The sequence below is a fragment of the Magallana gigas genome, chromosome 3, assembly GCF_963853765.1.
Source record: "Magallana gigas chromosome 3, xbMagGiga1.1, whole genome shotgun sequence".
Lineage (NCBI taxonomy): Eukaryota > Metazoa > Mollusca > Bivalvia > Ostreida > Ostreidae > Magallana > Magallana gigas.
This window is the reverse complement of record NC_088855.1, coordinates 59,431,921-59,451,868: the sequence shown is the minus strand read 5'-3', so window position 1 is coordinate 59,451,868 and position 19,948 is coordinate 59,431,921. Positions and strand designations below refer to the sequence as shown.

The 19,948-nt window shown below is 29.9% G+C and overlaps 2 protein-coding genes across 2 annotated transcripts; both read left to right on the top strand.

Annotated features, from left to right (window-relative positions):
* Positions 1–499: 499 nt before the first annotated feature.
* On the top strand, positions 500–7,248 carry LOC136273480 (uncharacterized). The gene is made up of 7 exons (XM_066077919.1): positions 500–1,110; positions 1,301–1,375; positions 4,458–4,519; positions 5,403–5,537; positions 5,853–6,003; positions 6,303–6,376; positions 6,695–7,248. Coding segments are annotated over exons 1-7 (1,053 nt in total). The 5' UTR covers positions 500–1,108.
* Positions 7,249–15,318: 8,070 nt separating this feature from the next.
* LOC136273415 (uncharacterized) lies at positions 15,319–19,250 on the top strand. Its single transcript, XM_066077824.1, has 7 exons — positions 15,319–16,151; positions 16,289–16,350; positions 17,061–17,195; positions 18,209–18,280; positions 18,538–18,649; positions 18,865–18,908; positions 18,993–19,250. The coding sequence occupies exons 1-7, from the start codon at positions 16,009–16,011 to the stop codon at positions 19,187–19,189; spliced, it is 765 nt and encodes a 254-aa protein (XP_065933896.1). The 5' UTR covers positions 15,319–16,008; the 3' UTR covers positions 19,190–19,250.
* The last annotated feature ends 698 nt before the right edge of the window (positions 19,251–19,948 follow it).

The window sequence follows — 19,948 nt, the reverse complement described above, 5'->3', positions numbered from 1 at the left end:
TTTACTATTTGGTTTATAATAGACATTTGCCATTTGCTAAGAGCTTTTTTCTTCAGTAAAGTTATGAAAATTAATATAGCATTGTGTCACACGCCGTTTTCTATTTCGTCGTATGGGTGCTGGTACATTTATTACCAGATTATTTCAAAAGGATATCCTATGGAATGAACGGACCTGAAACATACCGGTATTGTATTTTTGGATTTATATATGAAGTTTTCTTTTTTTCTTTATTAGAGAAAACTCTATATTATCTATAGTCATCGAAATTTTCGAACAATTATTTTTTTAACATAAGTTTCCTTATTCGTAGTGTTAACTATCTTGCCTTCTTATTTAAAGTCTATATTCTATTAAAAAAAATATGATTTATAAATTTTGATTTGTAACGTTCTTTGTTCTTTTTTATTTGATCCAAGAACAATTTGCTCTATCGTTAAATATGTGCTTCATCAGTTCATATCCTAACCTTTTAAATCAAAATATAACCTATTTTTTAAATTTGAGACAAAATAAACCTTGCAACTTCCAATCGAAAAAGAACAAATAATAAATGAAGTTGAAGGAAGATGCTTGTAATAATTACAGGAAACAAATTGGACAATGAAAGAATTTTACGTGTCAGTATCCCTTAAAGATTGATCACTGACGCTTTATTATAAAACCCATTATTTCCGAATTTCGGCACGAAACAAAATTTTTGTTTCACCTTTTCTGCAGACTTCGTTGTGTATATCAAAATCTTGAATTAACTTGACCTTGAAAAACATGGTCAAGGTAGTTCCAGGTGCTTATATAAGCAACAACGTCTGAAGAAAAGATAATACAAACCGAAGAGGTTCAAAATACGTTCAATAACACAAAAACTAAGTAATTGCATTTCTAATGTTAACTGATTTGACTAGGAAATATTTTGATAAAACAGGAAGTTGAAGAACAGGAACTTTTGTTACGAAATAGATATTGATTTTTTATAGCAGATGTAAAAGAATTTTAAATATGATTTATGAAAGATACGGTTAAAAGGAAATATTTCTAGATCAACAAAGTCAAATTTATATAGGTTTTATTTGTTTCTTTATAAACATCACAGTTAAGCCATCTTTTAATGTAAGTATTTTTTTTTAAATTTCGTCATACAAATCCTAACCTATTAAAACTGGCATAACATTATATCAATGCTTTTTTATCAATCTGAATCAGATAAAATTCTAGAATGCAGTTTGTATATGTATGTTAATGAAAAAAAAATGCATGGGATATTAAAGACTATGTGAAATTGTTAAGGTTTTCTTTCTAGGATGAAATATCACATATGTTACCTCATTGCATTTTGGATTCCTTATCAGTCCAAGTCAAAGTCAGATTGTAACAGGTAATATTTCACACTGCATCCCAGAAGTTGAGTTAACCAAACCCCATGCAATTTAATGTGCAATTTTCGTTTTATTATTTTAGTTTTCCAGAATCTATAATCAAGTACGATGAGTTGGGCAGTAATGTAATTACTAACCAATATCCACTATGTGTTAACTCATACTTTAAAAAAAAAAGGTTTGATAATACTACTTTTTAATTTGAAAAGATAGCACAGAAATGTTATTTTGAAAGGTGTATTGATATTCATATCTCTAAACTGAGAATTAGTGTATTGAAAAGATTCTCGAATTCAATGCAAATTTTACATCTAATTTATCTAACGCACACAAAAAATGTTTAAAGCGTATGATCACTTATAGTAAGATTGCTAAATTTGAAGATTTAAGTATATTTAAGAGCTGAGATTGACAGATATATGTCTTATAGAATATTGGAATCATTCATAATTGGAAAACAAGTGATTTATGAAATAAAGAGGACAAATTGATAATCATATTTTTTTGAAATTAAAATAACTTAATTTTTAATCGGCTCTGATTGAGGCCAAATTTTTACACTGTTAAAACATAAATTTTGGGGATTATTGTTGTTTAACTAACAAATAACTGCTTAAATGCTTTAAAAGATATATGATATCGTTCATACTTGGTCCCCATAATTGGCCAATTTTTAAAGTGTTTCATGTTTATTAGATTGTTTTGTCATATTTAAGGACGGCGGACCCAATTCAGATTCAATAACAGTCTGATATATTGGCTGATTGCGGGCTTTAACAATGTTATCTTGACGGATTTTTGAATGAATAAAATCCTTTTTAGAGACAAATTTCCCTTTTTTCCGAAAACAGTTGTCAACAGACATTGTCGTCTGTTTTGACAGATGAGCTTCCGGTGAATGTCGTAAACTTAATTTCGCTTCTTAAGAATTTATGAACATCGTTTGAAATATCACTGATATTTCTGTGTAAAACAAATTAGTTTAGTGGAATGAAAAATTTATTATTTACTCTTATTCTGATGTACCTTATTACGACAGTCATATTCATAGCATATGCGCGTATTTCTGCGCAGAGGCGCGAAATCTTGAATTGGGTCCGCTGTCCTTAAGAAGATTTTATATAGCACATAATTATAACCTAATTATTTTAAAAACAAATTTGAAAAATATAGCGACACTTTGAACAAGGAAAATAGTTGTGTTCCTTATTAGTCCTAAATAGATGAATCTCTGGCGGAAATTTATTGTTTGTTCATGCATGCGTGCAATATTTTTATGAAATAAAAAAAACCAAACAAATGTCTAATAACTAGCCGTTTTATGCTAAAAATGGGAAAATGGCAGGAATAGGTTAACTTTGTGATGCCATATTTCTAAAATGTGGGCATTTGGATCAAAAGGAAAATAAAAAAAAAAAAACTTTACATATGTATGATTTTCATTTTACATTATAGCTCATATCACATATAGTTCTTTGACTTAATTGCATATCTATAGCAGTGTTTTACATTTATACCAGTTAAATTTCAATGATTTTTTTTTCATATCAGAAAGTGGAAGAGCTTCATTCAAGTGTACAAATATGTTATATTTACATGCATGATATATTTTACATTTTGTTTGCATTCAAGTTGGAAATTTCCAGAAATCACACTTCGCATTGCCACGGCGGAAGAGCACAAATTTAAATGCATCGCAAGTTTTAAAAATACGAATTTATTACATTCTAAGATTAAATGAAACGTTTAAAATAAGCTAGCCAATTTGAAATGAATTTTTAGTCGGGGGCGAAATAAATAAAAAAATAAATGTTAAAGGGACTTGGACACGATTTGAGATCAAAAATTTTATTTTGATTTTTTATGTATAAAATGGTTTACTGGTGCATTTTAAATGATTGACCAAATTATTGAATGTTAAAGTCAAGTTACGAGTGAGATATAGAGGTAAGAATTGGTTGTAATGTAAACAAAGTTCGAGTCTTATAGTTGTTTACAAAAAATGTATTGTAGAGAATTACCATTTCTTAGACAAAATGACATGAAAAAAACAATTTAAACTAATTCAGTATCTTCATAAATACCATTATAAACAAAAGAAAGATAAATTTAATTGAAACGTACACCATTACAACACAAATGTAAAAATGACAATATTCGAGCCTTGTTTACAAAACAAAGGATTATGAACTCTGTAACTTGCTTATAACTTCATATTTGACTCTCAAATTTTGACATAGCATTATAAACATCTATATTTATCAGTATAAACATTGAAAATGGAAAAATAAAATTTGAAAATTTTAAGTTAAATAGTGTCCAAGTCCCTTTAATAATATGGCTAGTTCATATATGTTTGACATCCCTGACGAAGAACTATATAATGGTTTTACAGTGGCGATACACAAATATTTCATACATTACACATTTAACATTAAGAGCAGTGCAATTTTCATGTAAACATTTATTTTATGCAAAATGTTATTTTCGATTTAAATGACAACAAATATCATGGTTTAAAATTTTGGTAGCCATATTTTGTGAGGAAAAGTCGTTAAATATCGTTAATTAAAGCGAAATTGAATTATTGTCGTCCTGTACAAAAATTGATATGGTATACATTTCTTAGAAGAGAATTGTTTTTATGACAAAAATTATGGATTTGTTTAAATCTTATTGATCATAAAAGTTTAAGCTACATGCATACTTGTTATTCTAGCAGGTTTTTGCAGCAAAATAAAATTCTAAAAATTACAGCTCATATTGCTTTAACTTAATATAAATCTAAGCATTTAATACTTATTTTGGATATATCGTCGGTCCTATTACACACCAGACATTGCATTTAAATTAAAAACCATTAGCATTCACTTTTTAGATATACAATTACCTCTAGTGTCGTCAATAACAGAGCGAGCAAAATAAATATGTAGCATGATTGATAGTACTATGGGCAAAATCTGACATATACAAATAAATATAATTTGTTCCTGGTGAATTTGCTTTATACAAACAGTACATTGATAATGAATTAATTTGTTTTTAAATATGTCATTTATTTTTCTGTATTGCATCTCAAAGATCACCAAATACGCTTTGTTGCTACAACCAATACCTGAACAATGTTACCAACACCTGTACAGGTAAGGAGACTTAAAGCCAATGTTTATCTTTTTGTATTTGAAGGAACATACGTTTGCCCTATTATACATTTAATTTTTTCTGACAATTGATAATTCCATATTTTAGGCATAGAACATATCTATAAAGTAATCGCAAAATTAAAAGATTGTTTGAAGTTATCAAGGTCAGCTTGGTTATTAAATTAAATTTTCACACAGGTGATTGGCGGTTAGCCAGATTGTGTTACGAAGACTGAACATATACATTAAATACAAATGATAGCATTATTTTGCTTATATAGCTAAAAATAATGTTTCAGTTTTTTAATCGAAACTAATGAAAATGAATTGATCAGTACACACGTTCAGCAAATGCAATTAAGCACTATATCCAGTCACAGGTTAACGTTTCTATCACTTATTTGTTGATTTATTTTTAAAATAAATATTCATACTTGTCAGTAAAAACAATATAAATCAATACATTGCTCAATTTCAAAGACTGTTTCCTGGTTTTACAGGGATAAATTCACAGGAAAGAAAATACGTTTTAAGCGCGTTGATAATAAGGGATTCTGACTTTTTTATTCGGAAATTCTCGGGACTCATTCCAAAATTTTCAACAGTATTATGTAACTACTTTTCATGTCATATTCATGCAAAATCTACGTAGATTTTTTCTTGGTTGTGTACTGAAATTTGAAGCGGTAGATGAGCCTTTTCAAAATTAGAAGAAAAAAAAAACTTTTCAATTGAAGTAAATGAATGTTGCTAGGGTTCACAGGTATTTATAATTATTAAAATATAAGATAGATAGTGCGGAAACAAAACCTAGGACATAGTATTAATTACATTGTCTACCCTTTGACATAATGCTTAATATTCTTTGTTTCGCTTCAATAAGAATGTCCACGCGGACGCATAGGCTGGAATTGCAAATTAGTTTGTCCATCCGGATTTTACGGACAGTTTTGTCGTTTCCCTTGTAAATGCGACGCTGTGGAGTGTCATCGCGTGACAGGATGTGAAAGGACACGTGGTACTCTATGTTTTTGTTTACTTTCAATTTTATATTAATTCAATAAGACAATGTTATACCTGTGTCAAGCATTTCATATTTTTACATATTATATTTGGACTTCAAAATCTCTGTAAAATGTTTATTTTTATTTATTTAATGTTTTTCATTTCACATTGATTAACATTGATTATTTGTGAAAATAAGATCTTTCACAATCTTTTCTCTTACAATGTTAACCTCTAAAAATTCATTATATACCTGACTGTGTAATTTTCCATGTAGCATAAATATGCTGTTTGCTACTTTAAAAACGTAGTTGGACTTTTCTTCAAGTTGTAGAATCCGGTTCTGTGCCGAACAAACGAAGTACACTCTTTTATAAAAAGCGAAAGATTTTCTTTGATTGGAAAGTCTTTTGGCTTCCTTTTATTGGTGCAATTTTCTGCTTTGTTTTCGTCGGTTTGCTGCTTCTCATCACCTTGCGGTTAGTATAAAAGATTTACATTTTGTGTGTGTAAAGATAAACCTTAAAGATCAAACGAAAAATATTTACTTTGAAATTATCATTGTTCGTGGGGACCAATGTTTGTGGCTTTCGTTGATAACCATTGCCCACAAATTTATATCCCCACGAACGTATAAACATTTGTTTAATTCTTAGTAGTATCCCGAACTTTTTATCAACAAAATTACGTCCCCACGATCCAGGACAGCTTGACTACCCGCAAACATTAAACACTACGAATAAAAACGATTCCAAAGTAAATGAACTATTTTTTTTAGGAAGATGAATTTAAACTTTTGTTTTCCTTCCATATCGCTTCTACGAGGGGTATTCGTGCCATGCTTTAACGCAAGTAAGTAAATCGTAATGCATTTTTTTTAAATAAACGTTGTTGTCAAAAATATAATGTCACTTTTAAAATTTTACTATTACATTTCGCCACAGTAAAAGGGGAGAAATAAAACCTAACAATAAAATTCGATTTTAAAACAACAAAACAGAAGTATTCTGTGACTGGAAGCGCATACAACACGTGTAATTAATTCGTATAGCTACAAACACAAGTAAAGGACAAAATGTGAAAAAAATGTAAATAATCATATTTCCTTCTTTGTATAGTTTTCCTGAATTAATTATTTCATATTATATACTGCTGATAATCATAATTCAGATAATCAGAGACAGACGATTCAAGAAGATATTGAACTAGCTACCATCAGCTCAACATCACAATGTCCAAATGAAGAATCAATATCGGAAGAAAACAGAACTGAAATAAAATGTTCTCGACCTCATACCTTACGTGACGTTTGTTTCGGAACAAATGATATGCTTACATGTTATTCAGATGAAGCCCATATAGTTTCAAACACAAACCATGTTTCTCAATTATATAATGATGAAAACGAATACGATCATGTCAACCTCCGAATACCAAATTGTGTGTTAGATAGTTCTTTGTTATACAGCAAACCATTTAAAAGAGATGCACGATCCCAAATTAATGTACGTTCTTGGAATCTGACTCTTCATAGAAACTCAAAAACCGAGTGCAACAAAATTGAACCATTGATCAGTAATCTAAATTTTTCGCTCCCTGACATCAGACTTGTTAAACGCTTAAAACAGGACATTTTAAAGAAAAGGAAAAATATCATTCTGTATAAAGTTTTAAAAAACAAGAACAAGTTCAATAATGGGAAGTTATTGAAAAACGCTTACTAAATTTATTTTTATAAATATTTCTGACCAAAAGTCGTCTTTCTATGAATCGTCTTATTCACCTTTCTTTGAATCGTCTAATACAGTTTTTTTTTTCTTTACGTATTTTTGAACTGTTTACATTATTAAGTTAGTAGAAAGTGCTAGTTTTTTAGTCCTTCTGTTTCAATCCTAGTTAAAATAATGAGTAAAATACGATACAGTTAAGTTCTTGAGCCCTTTACATTCTACAGATTTTTTTTATGTAATTACTTGGCCTGAAAATGTCTTCTCCCGAGTTTTCCACCAATCTAATATATATTAGCTGCACTGCATTAAGGTAAAATTTAAAATAAAAAAGCCGTGGACAGATTTCTATTGCTTGGTAAATATACTTGTTATCTCCATATTCCAAATCAAACACAAGAGAAACGTGCACAGATATAAATTGCAATGAATAGCAAAATGATCATATATTTAATTTATTTCCTTTTTAGCAATAGTTGGTCTAACAAACCTTAGTAAATAGATGTTTAAGTTTTTTAATCTTTATTAATTATATTTTGATAAATTGCAAATATATGAATATTTTGAATGATTGCATCATGCTCCAGTTCCAGTTAAAGTATCTTGGCTTCTTGTACTATCAATACAATTATGTTTAATGCTAACTAGTGTTATATAAAGCGTGTTTATTTGAGCCAGACAAAAATAGAAGTATGAGTTGAAAACAATACAATTGTATTTAAGTTCATCTTTATCTATTTAATGTTTACTATTTTTGTGAATAGTTCAATGCTTTTAAACGTGTTTCAAGTCCATTTGAAATTCGAAACATCCGTCGGTTGTTATAATATTAGTTATCTAAGTCTAATCAAGGGCATGCGGTCCCAGGGTGTATGGAATACAACTCGGGGTACACCCTTCATTGGACCTGGATAATGAATTTATTTCATATGTTTATACAAATTTTGAAATTGTTTTACTAGTACTTTGCAACTTGAAAATCAATAAATATTAATAGAAATTGTGCTGAAATTCATTTAATCGTACCAATACGGCTATAGAGTGTTAAGGTTTAGGGATTTTGAAAAATTATTTATTTATTTACTTCACTAAACCTTGCATTATTTTGGGCAAAGATCTATAGGTGCACTTGTTTAAAACAAGAATTGCATTGTGACGTCACATTTTATTTACATCCGGTTTCAGCAGGTGGTATAGAATTTCCACACGGCTTGTTAACCAATCAGATCTCGCGTTACAAGCGACATAGGAAATATTGTGTATAATGCATATGTGTATAATACTTTTTGTTGTTCTTTAAGTGCTCATTCAAGCATTGGCAAACTTGGTATATGGTAATATCATCTTTATCACAAAACACTCGTGGGCTCAATTGCAATTTATACATAATTAGTGTCTGAAAGATTCAGGATTTGGGATTGCAAATTGTACCCCTAAAGTAATAAAAAAAAAATATGCATAGCAATCCAAGCAGGTATGTATTCAGAAAACACCTGATTAAAAACGATTCCAACTTAAGATTTGTTATTTCCTACACGATATCATACAATTTATGATCAGTTTTTTCACATTCACTGAAATAGATGTGCAAAGATAAAGATTTGACACCCTTGCTTATTAAATACTGTTAACATTAACCAACTATAAATTGATCGTATTACTCGCTTTTTAAGCCATTAAACAATCTGAGGAATATTTTTTCATGGTATATATGTTGTCAATATCCGTGTAATAAAGTTGGTTTATAAGACCCTAATCAAAATGTGAAGAAAATGTAAATAATCATATTTCCTTCTTTGTATAGTTTTCCTAAATTAATTATTTTATATTATATACTGCTGATAATCATAATTCAGATAATCAGAGACAGACGATTCAAGAAGATATTGAACTAGCTACCATCAGCTCAACATCACAATGTCCAAATGAAGAATCAATATCGGAAAAAAACAGAACTGAAATAAAATGTTCTCGACCTCATACCTTACGTGACGTTTGTTTCGGAACAGATGCTATGCTTACATGTTATTCAGATGAAGCCCATATAGTTTCAAACACAAACCATGCTTCTCAATTATATAATGATGAAAACGAATACGATCATGTCAACCTCCGAATACCAAATTGTGTGTTAGATAGTTCTTTGTTATACAGCAAACCATTTAAAAGAGATGCACGATCCCAAATTAATGTACGTTCTTGGAATCTGACTCTTCATAGAAACTCAAAAACCGAGTGCAACAAAATTGAACCATTGATCAGTAATCTAAATTTTTCGCTCCCTGACATCAGACTTCTTAAACGCTTCAAAACAGGACATTTTAAAGAAAAGGAAAAATATCATTCTGTATAAAGTTTTAAAAAACAAGAACAAGTTCAATAATGGGAAGTTATTGAAAAACGCTTACTAAATTTATTTTTTTATAAATATTTCTGACCAAAAGTCGTCTTTCTATGAATCGTCTTATTCACCTTTCTTTGAATCGTCTAATACAGTTTTTTTTTCTTTACGTATTTTTGAACTGTTTACATTATTAAGTTAGTAGAAAGTGCTAGTTTTTTAGGCCTTCTGTTTCAATCCCAGTTAAAATAATGAGTAAAATACGATACAATTAAGTTCTTGAGCCCTTTAAATTCTACAGATTTCTTTTATGTAATTACTTGGCCTGAAAATGTCTTCTCCCGAGTTTTCCACCAATCTAATATATATTAGCTGCACTGCATTAAGGTAAAATTTAAAATAAAAAAGCCGTGGACAGATTTCTATTGCTTGGTAAATATACTTGTTATCTCCATATTCCAAATCAAACACCAGAGAAACGTGCACAGATATAAATTGCAATGAATAGCAAAATGATCATATATTTAATTGATTTCCTTTTTATCAATTGTTGGTCTAACAAACCTTAGTAAATAGATGTTTAAGTTTTTTAATCTTTATTAATTATATTTTGATAAATTGCAAATATGTGAATATTTTGAATGATTGCATCATGCTCCAGTTCCAGTTAAAGTATCTTGGCTTCTTGTACTATCAATACAATTATGTTTAATGCTAACTAGTGTTATATAAAACGTGTTTATTTGAGCCAGACAAAAATAGAAGTATGAGTTGAAAACAATACAATTGTATTTAAGTTCATCTTTATCTATTTAATGTTTACTATTTTTGTGAAAAGTTCAATGCTTTTAAACGTGTTTCAAGTCCAATTGAAATTCGAAACATCCGTCGGTTGTTATAATATTAGTTATCTAAGTCTAATCAAGGGCATGCAGTCCCAGGGTGTATGGAATACAACTCGGGGTACACCCTTGATTGGACCTGGATAATAAATTTATTTCCTATGTTTAAACAAATATTGAAATTGTTTTACTAGTACTTTGCAACTTGAAAATCAATAAATATTAATAGAAATTGTGCTGAAAATCATTTAATCGTACCAATACGGCTATACAGTGTTAAGGTATAGAGATTTTGACAAATTATTTATTTATTTACTTCACTAAACCTTACATTATTTTGGGCAAAGATCTATAGGTGCATTTGTTTAAAACAAGAATTGCATTGTGACGTCACATTTTATTTACATCCGGTTTCAGCAGGTGGTATAGAATTTCCACACGGCTTGTTAACCAATCAGATCTCGCGTTACAAGCGACATAGGAAATATTGTGTATAATGCATATGTGTATAATACTTTTTGTTGTTCTTTAAGTGCTCATTCAAGCATTGGCAAACTTGGTATATGGTAATATCATCTTTATCACAAAACACTCGTAGGCTCAATTGCAATTTATACATAATTAGTGTCTGAAAGATTCATGATTTGGGATTGCAAATTGTACCCCTAAAGTAATAAAAAAAGATATGCATAGCAATCCAAGCAGGTATGTATTCAGAAAACACCTGATTAAAAACGATTCCAACTTAAGATTTGTTATTTCCTACACGATATCATACAATGTATGATCAGTTTTTTCACATTCAATGAAATAGATGTGCAAAGATAAAGATTTGACACCCTTGCTTATTAAATACTGTTAACATTAACCAACTATCAATTGATCGTATTACTCGCTTTTTAAGCCATTAAACAATCTGAGGAATATTTTTTCATGGTATATATATTGTCAATATCCGTGTAATAAAGTTGGTTTATAAGACCCTAATCAAATATGCAAATCACTAGAGTTTAAAAAATATAGTTTTTATTTTCCAAAATGGCGCAACATATTGCTAAATAAAACAACAGAAATCAATGCATCCATAAGATATGCTAACAAGTGATATTGGAATTAAAAAACATATATTGTAGTACCTTCATTATTGGTTAACACAAGGAAAAGTTAAACTTCTTAAAGCAAAGCAGTTGTTAAAGCAGAAAATAGTTAAAAAACATATAAAATGAACATCACTTGTACAACTTATACATGTATGTACACTGTAAATGTAAGGGAGGTCAGTCAAAACAGTTTAAATTATATCAAAGGACTATATATGGTTTGAGCTTAAAATGGCCCCCTTAAATGAACATTGTCATTTAACTATAATTTTTTGTTTTATTTTCATCCTAAAGTATAAAAAAGCCAATATGAGCATACAATGTTGACAGATATGATAAACTCAACAATATCTAATCATCTAAATGCTCTTTTTGCTACAAAAATATATTTTTTTTTTATTTGATTCGAATGTATGAATGTTCGGAAAATATGAAGATTTTTCTTGGGGGAATATATCTTCATATTTCCCCCACCACCATGCAATAAATTTATAATATACTGAGCAAGAAAGCTTTAGTCAGTATAAACAATATTTGGTAATAATTATAATTTACCACTGCTTGACAGTTTTTTAAAAAGCTGGTTTTTGAACAGTTCTCTGAACCACCCTGAGATTTTTTTTTGATTTCAAGAGTAAGTGCAGTGAATGACCGCCGCCATATTAAGTATTACAACACGTCCGCGACGCGTAGAGGTGCCATATTGTTGAAGTGGTATTCCATGCCTCTTCTAGTATTGTCCCCAGTTGCAAGACATGTTGATGGTGCCCGCATTTTTTATATCCTATCAAAAAATTTATTTTTTGTTTACATTACTTCGGTATGGCATATCTAAAAGCTCATGAACATTTGAGTGCAAGTCATTGGATTATTAGCTACATTGTAGATACAGAGCTGTCACATCTTTGCAATGAATGAAATGTGGCGATGACGAGTAGGGTTCTAAATAATATAGGAAAAGTACAAGATAGGAGCAGGCCAAACACGGACCTCTGCAAAGAGGCATGATCATGTGCCATTGTATTTAAACAAATCTTATATCATACAATTTCGATGTCAAAAACTTAATTCAAAATAAAAATAGTTTGGAACTGTTTATTTATAATCAAATCTTTTTAGCAGATAGAATATCAATTTAAACTAACTCTTACTAATCAACTGAACTAATAAACGAAGTCTAGATCAATCGTTTTAAAATAATTAAAAAGCAATCAAAAATTCATTTGATTTTAATTGACATTCTAAAAGAGGCATAACTAATACTCTCTACTTTCCGTGTACGATATCTAAAGTACAAGGACTAATCATCAAATGCAATATTAATTAGGCTGTCTGTTCATAGGCAATTATAATTAAGACACGATTAATCGTTGAATATAGTTGATCTTTACGGACATGAAGGTAGAGGATGTTCTTTTTTACTATTTTCTATTTTTTATTCAGAAAGATGTTGTTTTACATAAGTTGGAATTGCTAAAATTATATCAAAACCAATCATTAAATAGCATCTAAATCGAATTACGTTATTCTATAGGAACTAATTCAAAAATTGTTTGTATTAACTCTCTTTTTCAACTAAACTTTATGGAGAAAAGCGTTCACGCGAGAGAAAAAATATTATAATTCCGAAACATATTTTCTATCCAAATTAAACTATGATACCTATATGAATATTCTTAATTAATATTTTATAAAAATGGTTATGTCATTGACCTTGATTTAGGGGGCGCATGTCAAACTACAGTATGTCGTTACTATAATTCGTTTTCAAATTTTCCTAAAAAGCACTGCGCAAACTTTAATAAAATTGTTATGTTCATCATTTCTACGAAATAACATTTGGAGTTTACTCAACATTTTCAAATGAAAATTGTTCAAAAATTAAGCAGAGGGACAGCTTTTCTCTATTTTTAATACAAGCATTGTAGCAAAGCGGTATGTAAATGATTTTTTGAGTTGCTCAAACTCTGTGAACCAGACTTTTTTTTTGTAAATAATTTTAAATAATTTGAGATAGTGTAAAACTAACTACAGTACTTTGACATACCCTGAACAAGTGTGAATGTTTAATCACGTTGTAAACGTTACATTTTTTAATTATAGCCAGTTCAGCCACTACTTGTACTCTATAAAAAGTGTATTGATGTCGAACAGCGATATATTGCGTCAAAAGCGATTTTGAACTGTGCTTTAGTGATTTTGACGTAACATTGAGAATTCGATGTTCGTAATAATAACTCTGTTTTGATGAGCAATACATCTGCGCAAAGCAAATTGGGTCCCTTGTAACTAATATGAATCTAAAATTTAAATTTAAAAACGTAAATTACAAAGATTTTTTTTATTTGCTTTTCGTATCACAAAGTATGATTTGCATTATAATAGTTAATATATAAGGCAAACCCAGGACAAAATTGAATGCGGAAATATTAAGTTTATCAAAATATCAGTTGTGGACGACTATTGTAACGTTTCTGGGTTTAGGTATTCGGCTGCTCTGCCGGAGCAATTTAAAAAAATATATAAATAAAGTATAACTTTTTCAATCAAATATTTTTATTAATAATATTTACAACATCCCATTATATTATGGAGCGTACGCGCTTTTTTACAACCCTAAAATAATCACAAGCTATTACAATAACAAATCAAGTCTCGAAAGCCTCATTTAGGCATAGAAGGCGTATCCTGTTACCTAGGGTTTTCCTCACCTATTACAAATTGAACGTCTTCAACTTCAGACTGCAACTGACTAACAACCTCCGTTGTAGCCGCTTATATACTATCACAACCCACGTGATCAACGAAGATCAAAAGGGAGTGAGATCGGAAGCGCTTTTTACTCAGCTCTGGTAAACAGAATGTGATAAATGATCTCGATTCCGACAATTCTTTCACTATTAACATAAATCTGATATGTGTACTTGAAATTGATATTCAGACATTTTAGATACTTCGTTTCCTTTTAAAAGCGTTTTTCAGTAGTAAAAATCGTCATATGTAGCAACAAAAACATTCAAAATTGAATGATAAAAGAAGAAGGTACAGTTTCTTTAAATATTTGCCCTAAAATTCAAAAGTTGTTTAAATCTCATAAAAATACACATGTTCCAATTTGAACATGTGTGTATATTAACTACCAATTTGTTTTCTTTAATCTTGTTTCAACAAATAGCTATGACTTAAACATTTTGGCATTTTTCTAAGATTTGGTAAAAAATGATGAAAATGGCACATTTTCTCACAGTTTTTTGAAGAAAAAAATGTGTCCACAGCCGCCGCCCACAACGAAATTTTAATATTTTATTTGATATCACACGATAAAGTTTTAATGTGAGTTTCATCGTGGGCGACAGCTGCGGACATATTTTTCTATTCAAAACACTACTAAGGAATTGGTGTCTTCTGCTCAGTTGTATGAAAATTACGGGAAAATGCACTGTTTGTGACGTCACAATTAAACTCGTAGAAGTCTAATCGAGTAACTATATATAGAGTCTTAATCTATGTGTATTCTTGTGTAAATAAACGTTGCTGTTCTATTTTTTGTGATATCTTTAAAAATCACCCTAAAACAAGGCAAAATATGATGGAAACTGTACTTAGTTCTTTATGATCTGCATAACTTTTTTGAATATATATCTCATTTTTTGTACTCGTGTACACACTTAAAAATGAAAAGGAGAAAGACGTAATATAGATAATTGTGTTCATTGTCCATCATTTAATTTGGTTATTTTCATATTGCATTCTTGCAACAGTTGTTCATCCTATGTTTTGCTTATGATTCTTCATTTATTAATCGTAAAGTATTAGATAGAAGAATTCCTTCAAATGGATGACAAGAATCATTCGCGAAATAACTTTAATGATATTTTATGTAGATATTTTACTAGAAAAAGACGTTAATGTTATCTTAACTACACAACTTTATCAGAAACGTGAGAACTTTAATTTTTGTAACGTTAACTCTTTTAACTTATGTACCAATATGCCTTCATCGCCTGCAAGTTAAGTTTTTGTCTTGCAGTTGATACGCAAAGACATGCTTTGTATGTCCAATTTCTAAAACGAGGCAAGCTGCTGACAAACAAGATATTCATCAAGATTATCAACAATCTCGATTGAAGTTATCTTTTTGTCCCATGGTCGATACAACGACCTCGTGAGCAAATACAATTTTCTGCTAGTCCAATAACTGGCTGACACTTTCCGTACTCGTCTTATTTTAGGCCAATATTATTCACCGACAATTTTTTTCCCGATTTTATTTTTTGCGATTACGACAAAGAACACATGGCGGGTACGATCGGTCAGCTGAAGATGCTCACTTCTCCATGGCACCTGATCTACCTCCTATTTTTTAGAGGTCCGTGTTTGCTCTGCTTCTATTTTGTATTTTTCCTATGGACTTTTGATTTTAATACAGTACGTTATCACCACATTTTATGCACCAGAGGTTTTTTTTTTTAATATGCAAAATAAGCGTCCCATTATCACGACGTTTGCAAATAAAATTTCAAATGATAATTACTTTTTTAGGATGAAAACCTTGGTTTTATTCCTTCCGTTACTTTGTGTTATTCATCAGTCTACAACACTATCTGATTGCCGGAGGTACTAGAGAACTTATCAAGTTTAACTTTATCTTAATTCAAATGGGATATAAAAGTTGTTTCTAGAAAATGAGGGTTACTTAATAAAAGTATATCTTTTTTTATATTTGTATTCTAATTTATCTTTACATTTTAAAGATTATCATCTAACCCTTGTTGCTTTAACCAGTATATGAACAACGATACTTTCAATTGCATAGGTAGGTTTTTCAGAACAGCATTTTTTTTAAATTTATGTTCAATGCAAAGTTTAGCAAAACAATATATTGTACAAGTTCGTTTTTTTTCTTCAACTTGATCCTATTATTTATATATTAATTGCTTGAATATCGATTTTGTTGATTAAATTTATAAGATATAACAAAGAATTGAGGTTATACAAGTTTAATGGAGCTTATTGCATTCATGCCTCCAAGTATTAGCTGGTCATATCGTAAAATTAAGATACACAGTTAAAAGTCAATTTAAGAGGATTGTCAAGATCCTTAGCATAAAGATTTACACATAAAACATGTATAACAAAGCAAACGAATCGCAAAACCTCTAAAGGTGACATGTATTGTATAATTATAAAGATGAGGCTATTTTACGCCTTGTCATTTAAGAAGTTAATTGACACCATTTTCAGTAAATCAGCGAATTTTACCTTTTTTTATTATCGAGAGCTTTAAGGCATCGTTCGATTATGATGCCGGATGAAAATCCAGGTAATAATATATATACTTCAACTTTTTATTCTAACAGCTAGTGCAAATTGTTAAAAAAAAGTTTATAGGATAAAGAAATAAATAACTTCAGTATATACACACACAATGAATGAGAGAAGAAAATATGCTCAGGATGTTTACTGGCTTAACTAATTTCATCTTACTATTTTCTGTTTCTTAATATTCGTATCTATATAATGTAGATTGTCCTCGTGGATTTTTTGGCTGGAATTGTAAATCAACTTGTCCTTTTGGATTTTATGGTCAGTTCTGTAAATATTCATGCATGTGCAACGCATCAGAGTGTCATCACGTAACTGGCTGTGAAATGACAACAGGTAAAATTCAATGTGTGACAAAACCATTCCTGTTTTTGTGATTTTTTATATATACGAATAAAAAAGTAGCATATTCATCGTTTACGAAATTTCTGAAAAATGTTGTTCTTGCACAGGTTAGCTTATACTGATTTAGTTTTTCAATCATTGATAAACATATATACCATATTGGTAATGTACTTGACTTAGTGTGAGCGATTTGAACACAGAGCCATCATGTATTAATATCTACGTAATGAAACGTAAAGAAAAAAATCACAAAAAGTATCTTCTTGCTCCTGTTATAATATTTATGTAATCAAATAAATGTAAATGCACGTATTATGTAAAGACAAAAATTGGGAAACTAAGCAATATCCAATGTATGTATGGAAAGGTAAAAAGAACATTATGCCCATCTATTGATCTTAACAATTACGAATAAATCCTATTAAAAATACTATAAAAATCTCAAATATTTTGTTCCATATATGAACTACAGCTTGTTAACCTTTTCACTTTAAAAATAACTAGATAGTCATTGACGAAATAGTGTCTTTTATTAGTGTCGAATGAAAAACTTACACAAAAACACTACATCACAAGCAGGGAGATCCTTAACAAAGTCAATACTTAAACTTATTAAAATGACTGATTGAACAGATACTGCGGGATCGCCCTTTTCAGTTAAAAGCACCTGAACAAATTTTAAGGTCACCAGGTAAAATAAAAATGCAAAAAATAGTAAACAACAATGACAGTGTGATATCCCTTAATATAAGCATGTAATGATTAAGGTGGCATATACAAAGTTCTGACAACCTGATAAACAACCTGATAAACGCAATATAAAAAGAAGCAATGATTTCAGATTGTGGCACATTGTATTATGACTTTTTAAAAGTATAAACGTAAGATATTTTTGACAGTAAGATGGGGATAAGATAGTAAGTGCATCATATGATGAAATATTCTATTCTAAAGACTTTGCTTTCTCTCATCGGAAATCTTAAACATACACACTCTGTCCACAGCTACAAGCCATGAACCAACCAAGGTACGAGAAACGCTTCACCAAATAGAATCATCGCCGCATCCGGTTAAGGGTATGTTTTGTTAATAGTTTACGTAATATCCTTTGCTTTTATTAATTTAAGAAATAAATGTACAATATTATCATTTAACATATAACGATTCAATATATAGAAATATCTTAAATTTACAAATTAAATGGGAAGCGGCATACTTTCGAGTTCTAATCTATTCCCTTATACATGCATTTCTTATTAACAATGACATAGTCAATACGAAAATAGATCATAAGTTTTCAAACTGTATTTGTATATATTCCGTCGATATCTAGAGAGGTGGAAACCAACAGTAATACCCGGTGCCCCAGTGTCGCTTCTAACATTGGCTGTGGTCGCTCTGTCTTTGGTGGTTCTAGGACTGGTTTTCATCATTATACTAATGTCGTAAGCTGATACAGGATATTTTGCTTATAATGATCCTAAACTATAACTATTGTGCAACATTCTTTCTTAAAATACAATTGATGCAACACTATATGTATTCTATTTTTATTTTACAAAATTAATGAACAAAAAAAGACTGCTCAACAGGAAATAACATTTAGTTTTTTGAAAAATTCTTATGAACCATTGAATATCATTAAATTTCCTTGATTTAGGTTGTACATTTGGAAACAGACAAGATCAGTTTTAGTCGTGAAAGGTAATTATTTCATAGCAAAACGAATTAAATTTAAACCACACCACTTTAGAAAAGTATACTCAAATGCAATATTTACAATTTAAGGGAGACGCTTTGTTCCCAATACGGATATCATGGATTATAACCAACTGCAGTCAAGTTTGGATCGCGAGGATCCGGGGTACACGTCTCCTGGAAGTGAGGAACAACAGAGAGCGATTGGACACAGGTCGGAATACATGACGACTCGTAGCCTAGAGATTGCAGAGATGAGCACGGTGTATGTCACATCATTAAATTAATAAGAAATATATAGACTTTTTTTTGCAATTAAAACGAGTTATCGATCTCGATAGGCTGTACGCCTTTATTTATTAAAATTTCTAAAAATAAAAATAAAAGATAATAAAACCTTGATTTTTTTTCTAAAGGCACTTTAAATAAATGTGCTTAGTTTTTATGAAAACTGATTGAGTTTATTGCTTACAATAATGTACAAGACTTTCAATGAAACATTAAAATATTTTCCAAGAAAACATCTTTTCTTTTCGTATTTTTTCTATGCGTGAGTTCAATGTTATAAAAACATCTATAACAATCCAAAAATAACCTTACCGTTTAACATCAATAAAAAATTACGTTAAAGAAGGAAACAATGGAATAATTCTTATGCTTGTACAGTTTAAAGATGCCCCGCGAAGGTTCCTTCTAAAAATATTGTTTTTCATTTAATAATGTTATATGATTATGTTGTGTGGTTTTATGTGGTTTTACTGCAAAAGGGACATTGATGGTAACCTAACCTTTAAACTTTATCATAAAAGTAATTGCTTTCATTTTTCTTTAGTCAATTTTCCTTATTTATGTAACAATATACATTCATCACCTGCATATGGAGTGTTTATCTCTTAGTTGATTCGATACGCAAGGGCAAGCTCTACCACTGAACAATTTTTACGGCGAGGCAAGTTACTGATAAACAAGTTGATAAAACGGGATTATCAACAGTCTTGATTGAAGTAATAATTACTGTGGTAAATTCTATAGTCAATACAACGACC

What these genes read in the sequence shown, in the direction of transcription:
- LOC136273415 (XM_066077824.1), top strand. Translation starts at nt 16,009, where the DNA reads ATGCAAAATAAGCGTCCCATTATCACGACGTTTGCAAATAAAATTTCA. An exon ending in CGATACTTTCAATTGCATAG is followed by an intron (nt 16,351 to 17,060) that starts GTAGGTTTTTCA and finishes TATATAATGTAG; the next exon opens with ATTGTCCTCGTGGATTTTTT. An exon ending in TTCATCATTATACTAATGTC is followed by an intron (nt 18,650 to 18,864) that starts GTAAGCTGATAC and finishes TCCTTGATTTAG; the next exon opens with GTTGTACATTTGGAAACAGA.
- LOC136273480 (XM_066077919.1), top strand. An exon ending in TCAAAGTCAGATTGTAACAG is followed by an intron (nt 1,376 to 4,457) that starts GTAATATTTCAC and finishes TGCATCTCAAAG; the next exon opens with ATCACCAAATACGCTTTGTT. An exon ending in AGGATGTGAAAGGACACGTG is followed by an intron (nt 5,538 to 5,852) that starts GTACTCTATGTT and finishes CTTTTCTTCAAG; the next exon opens with TTGTAGAATCCGGTTCTGTG.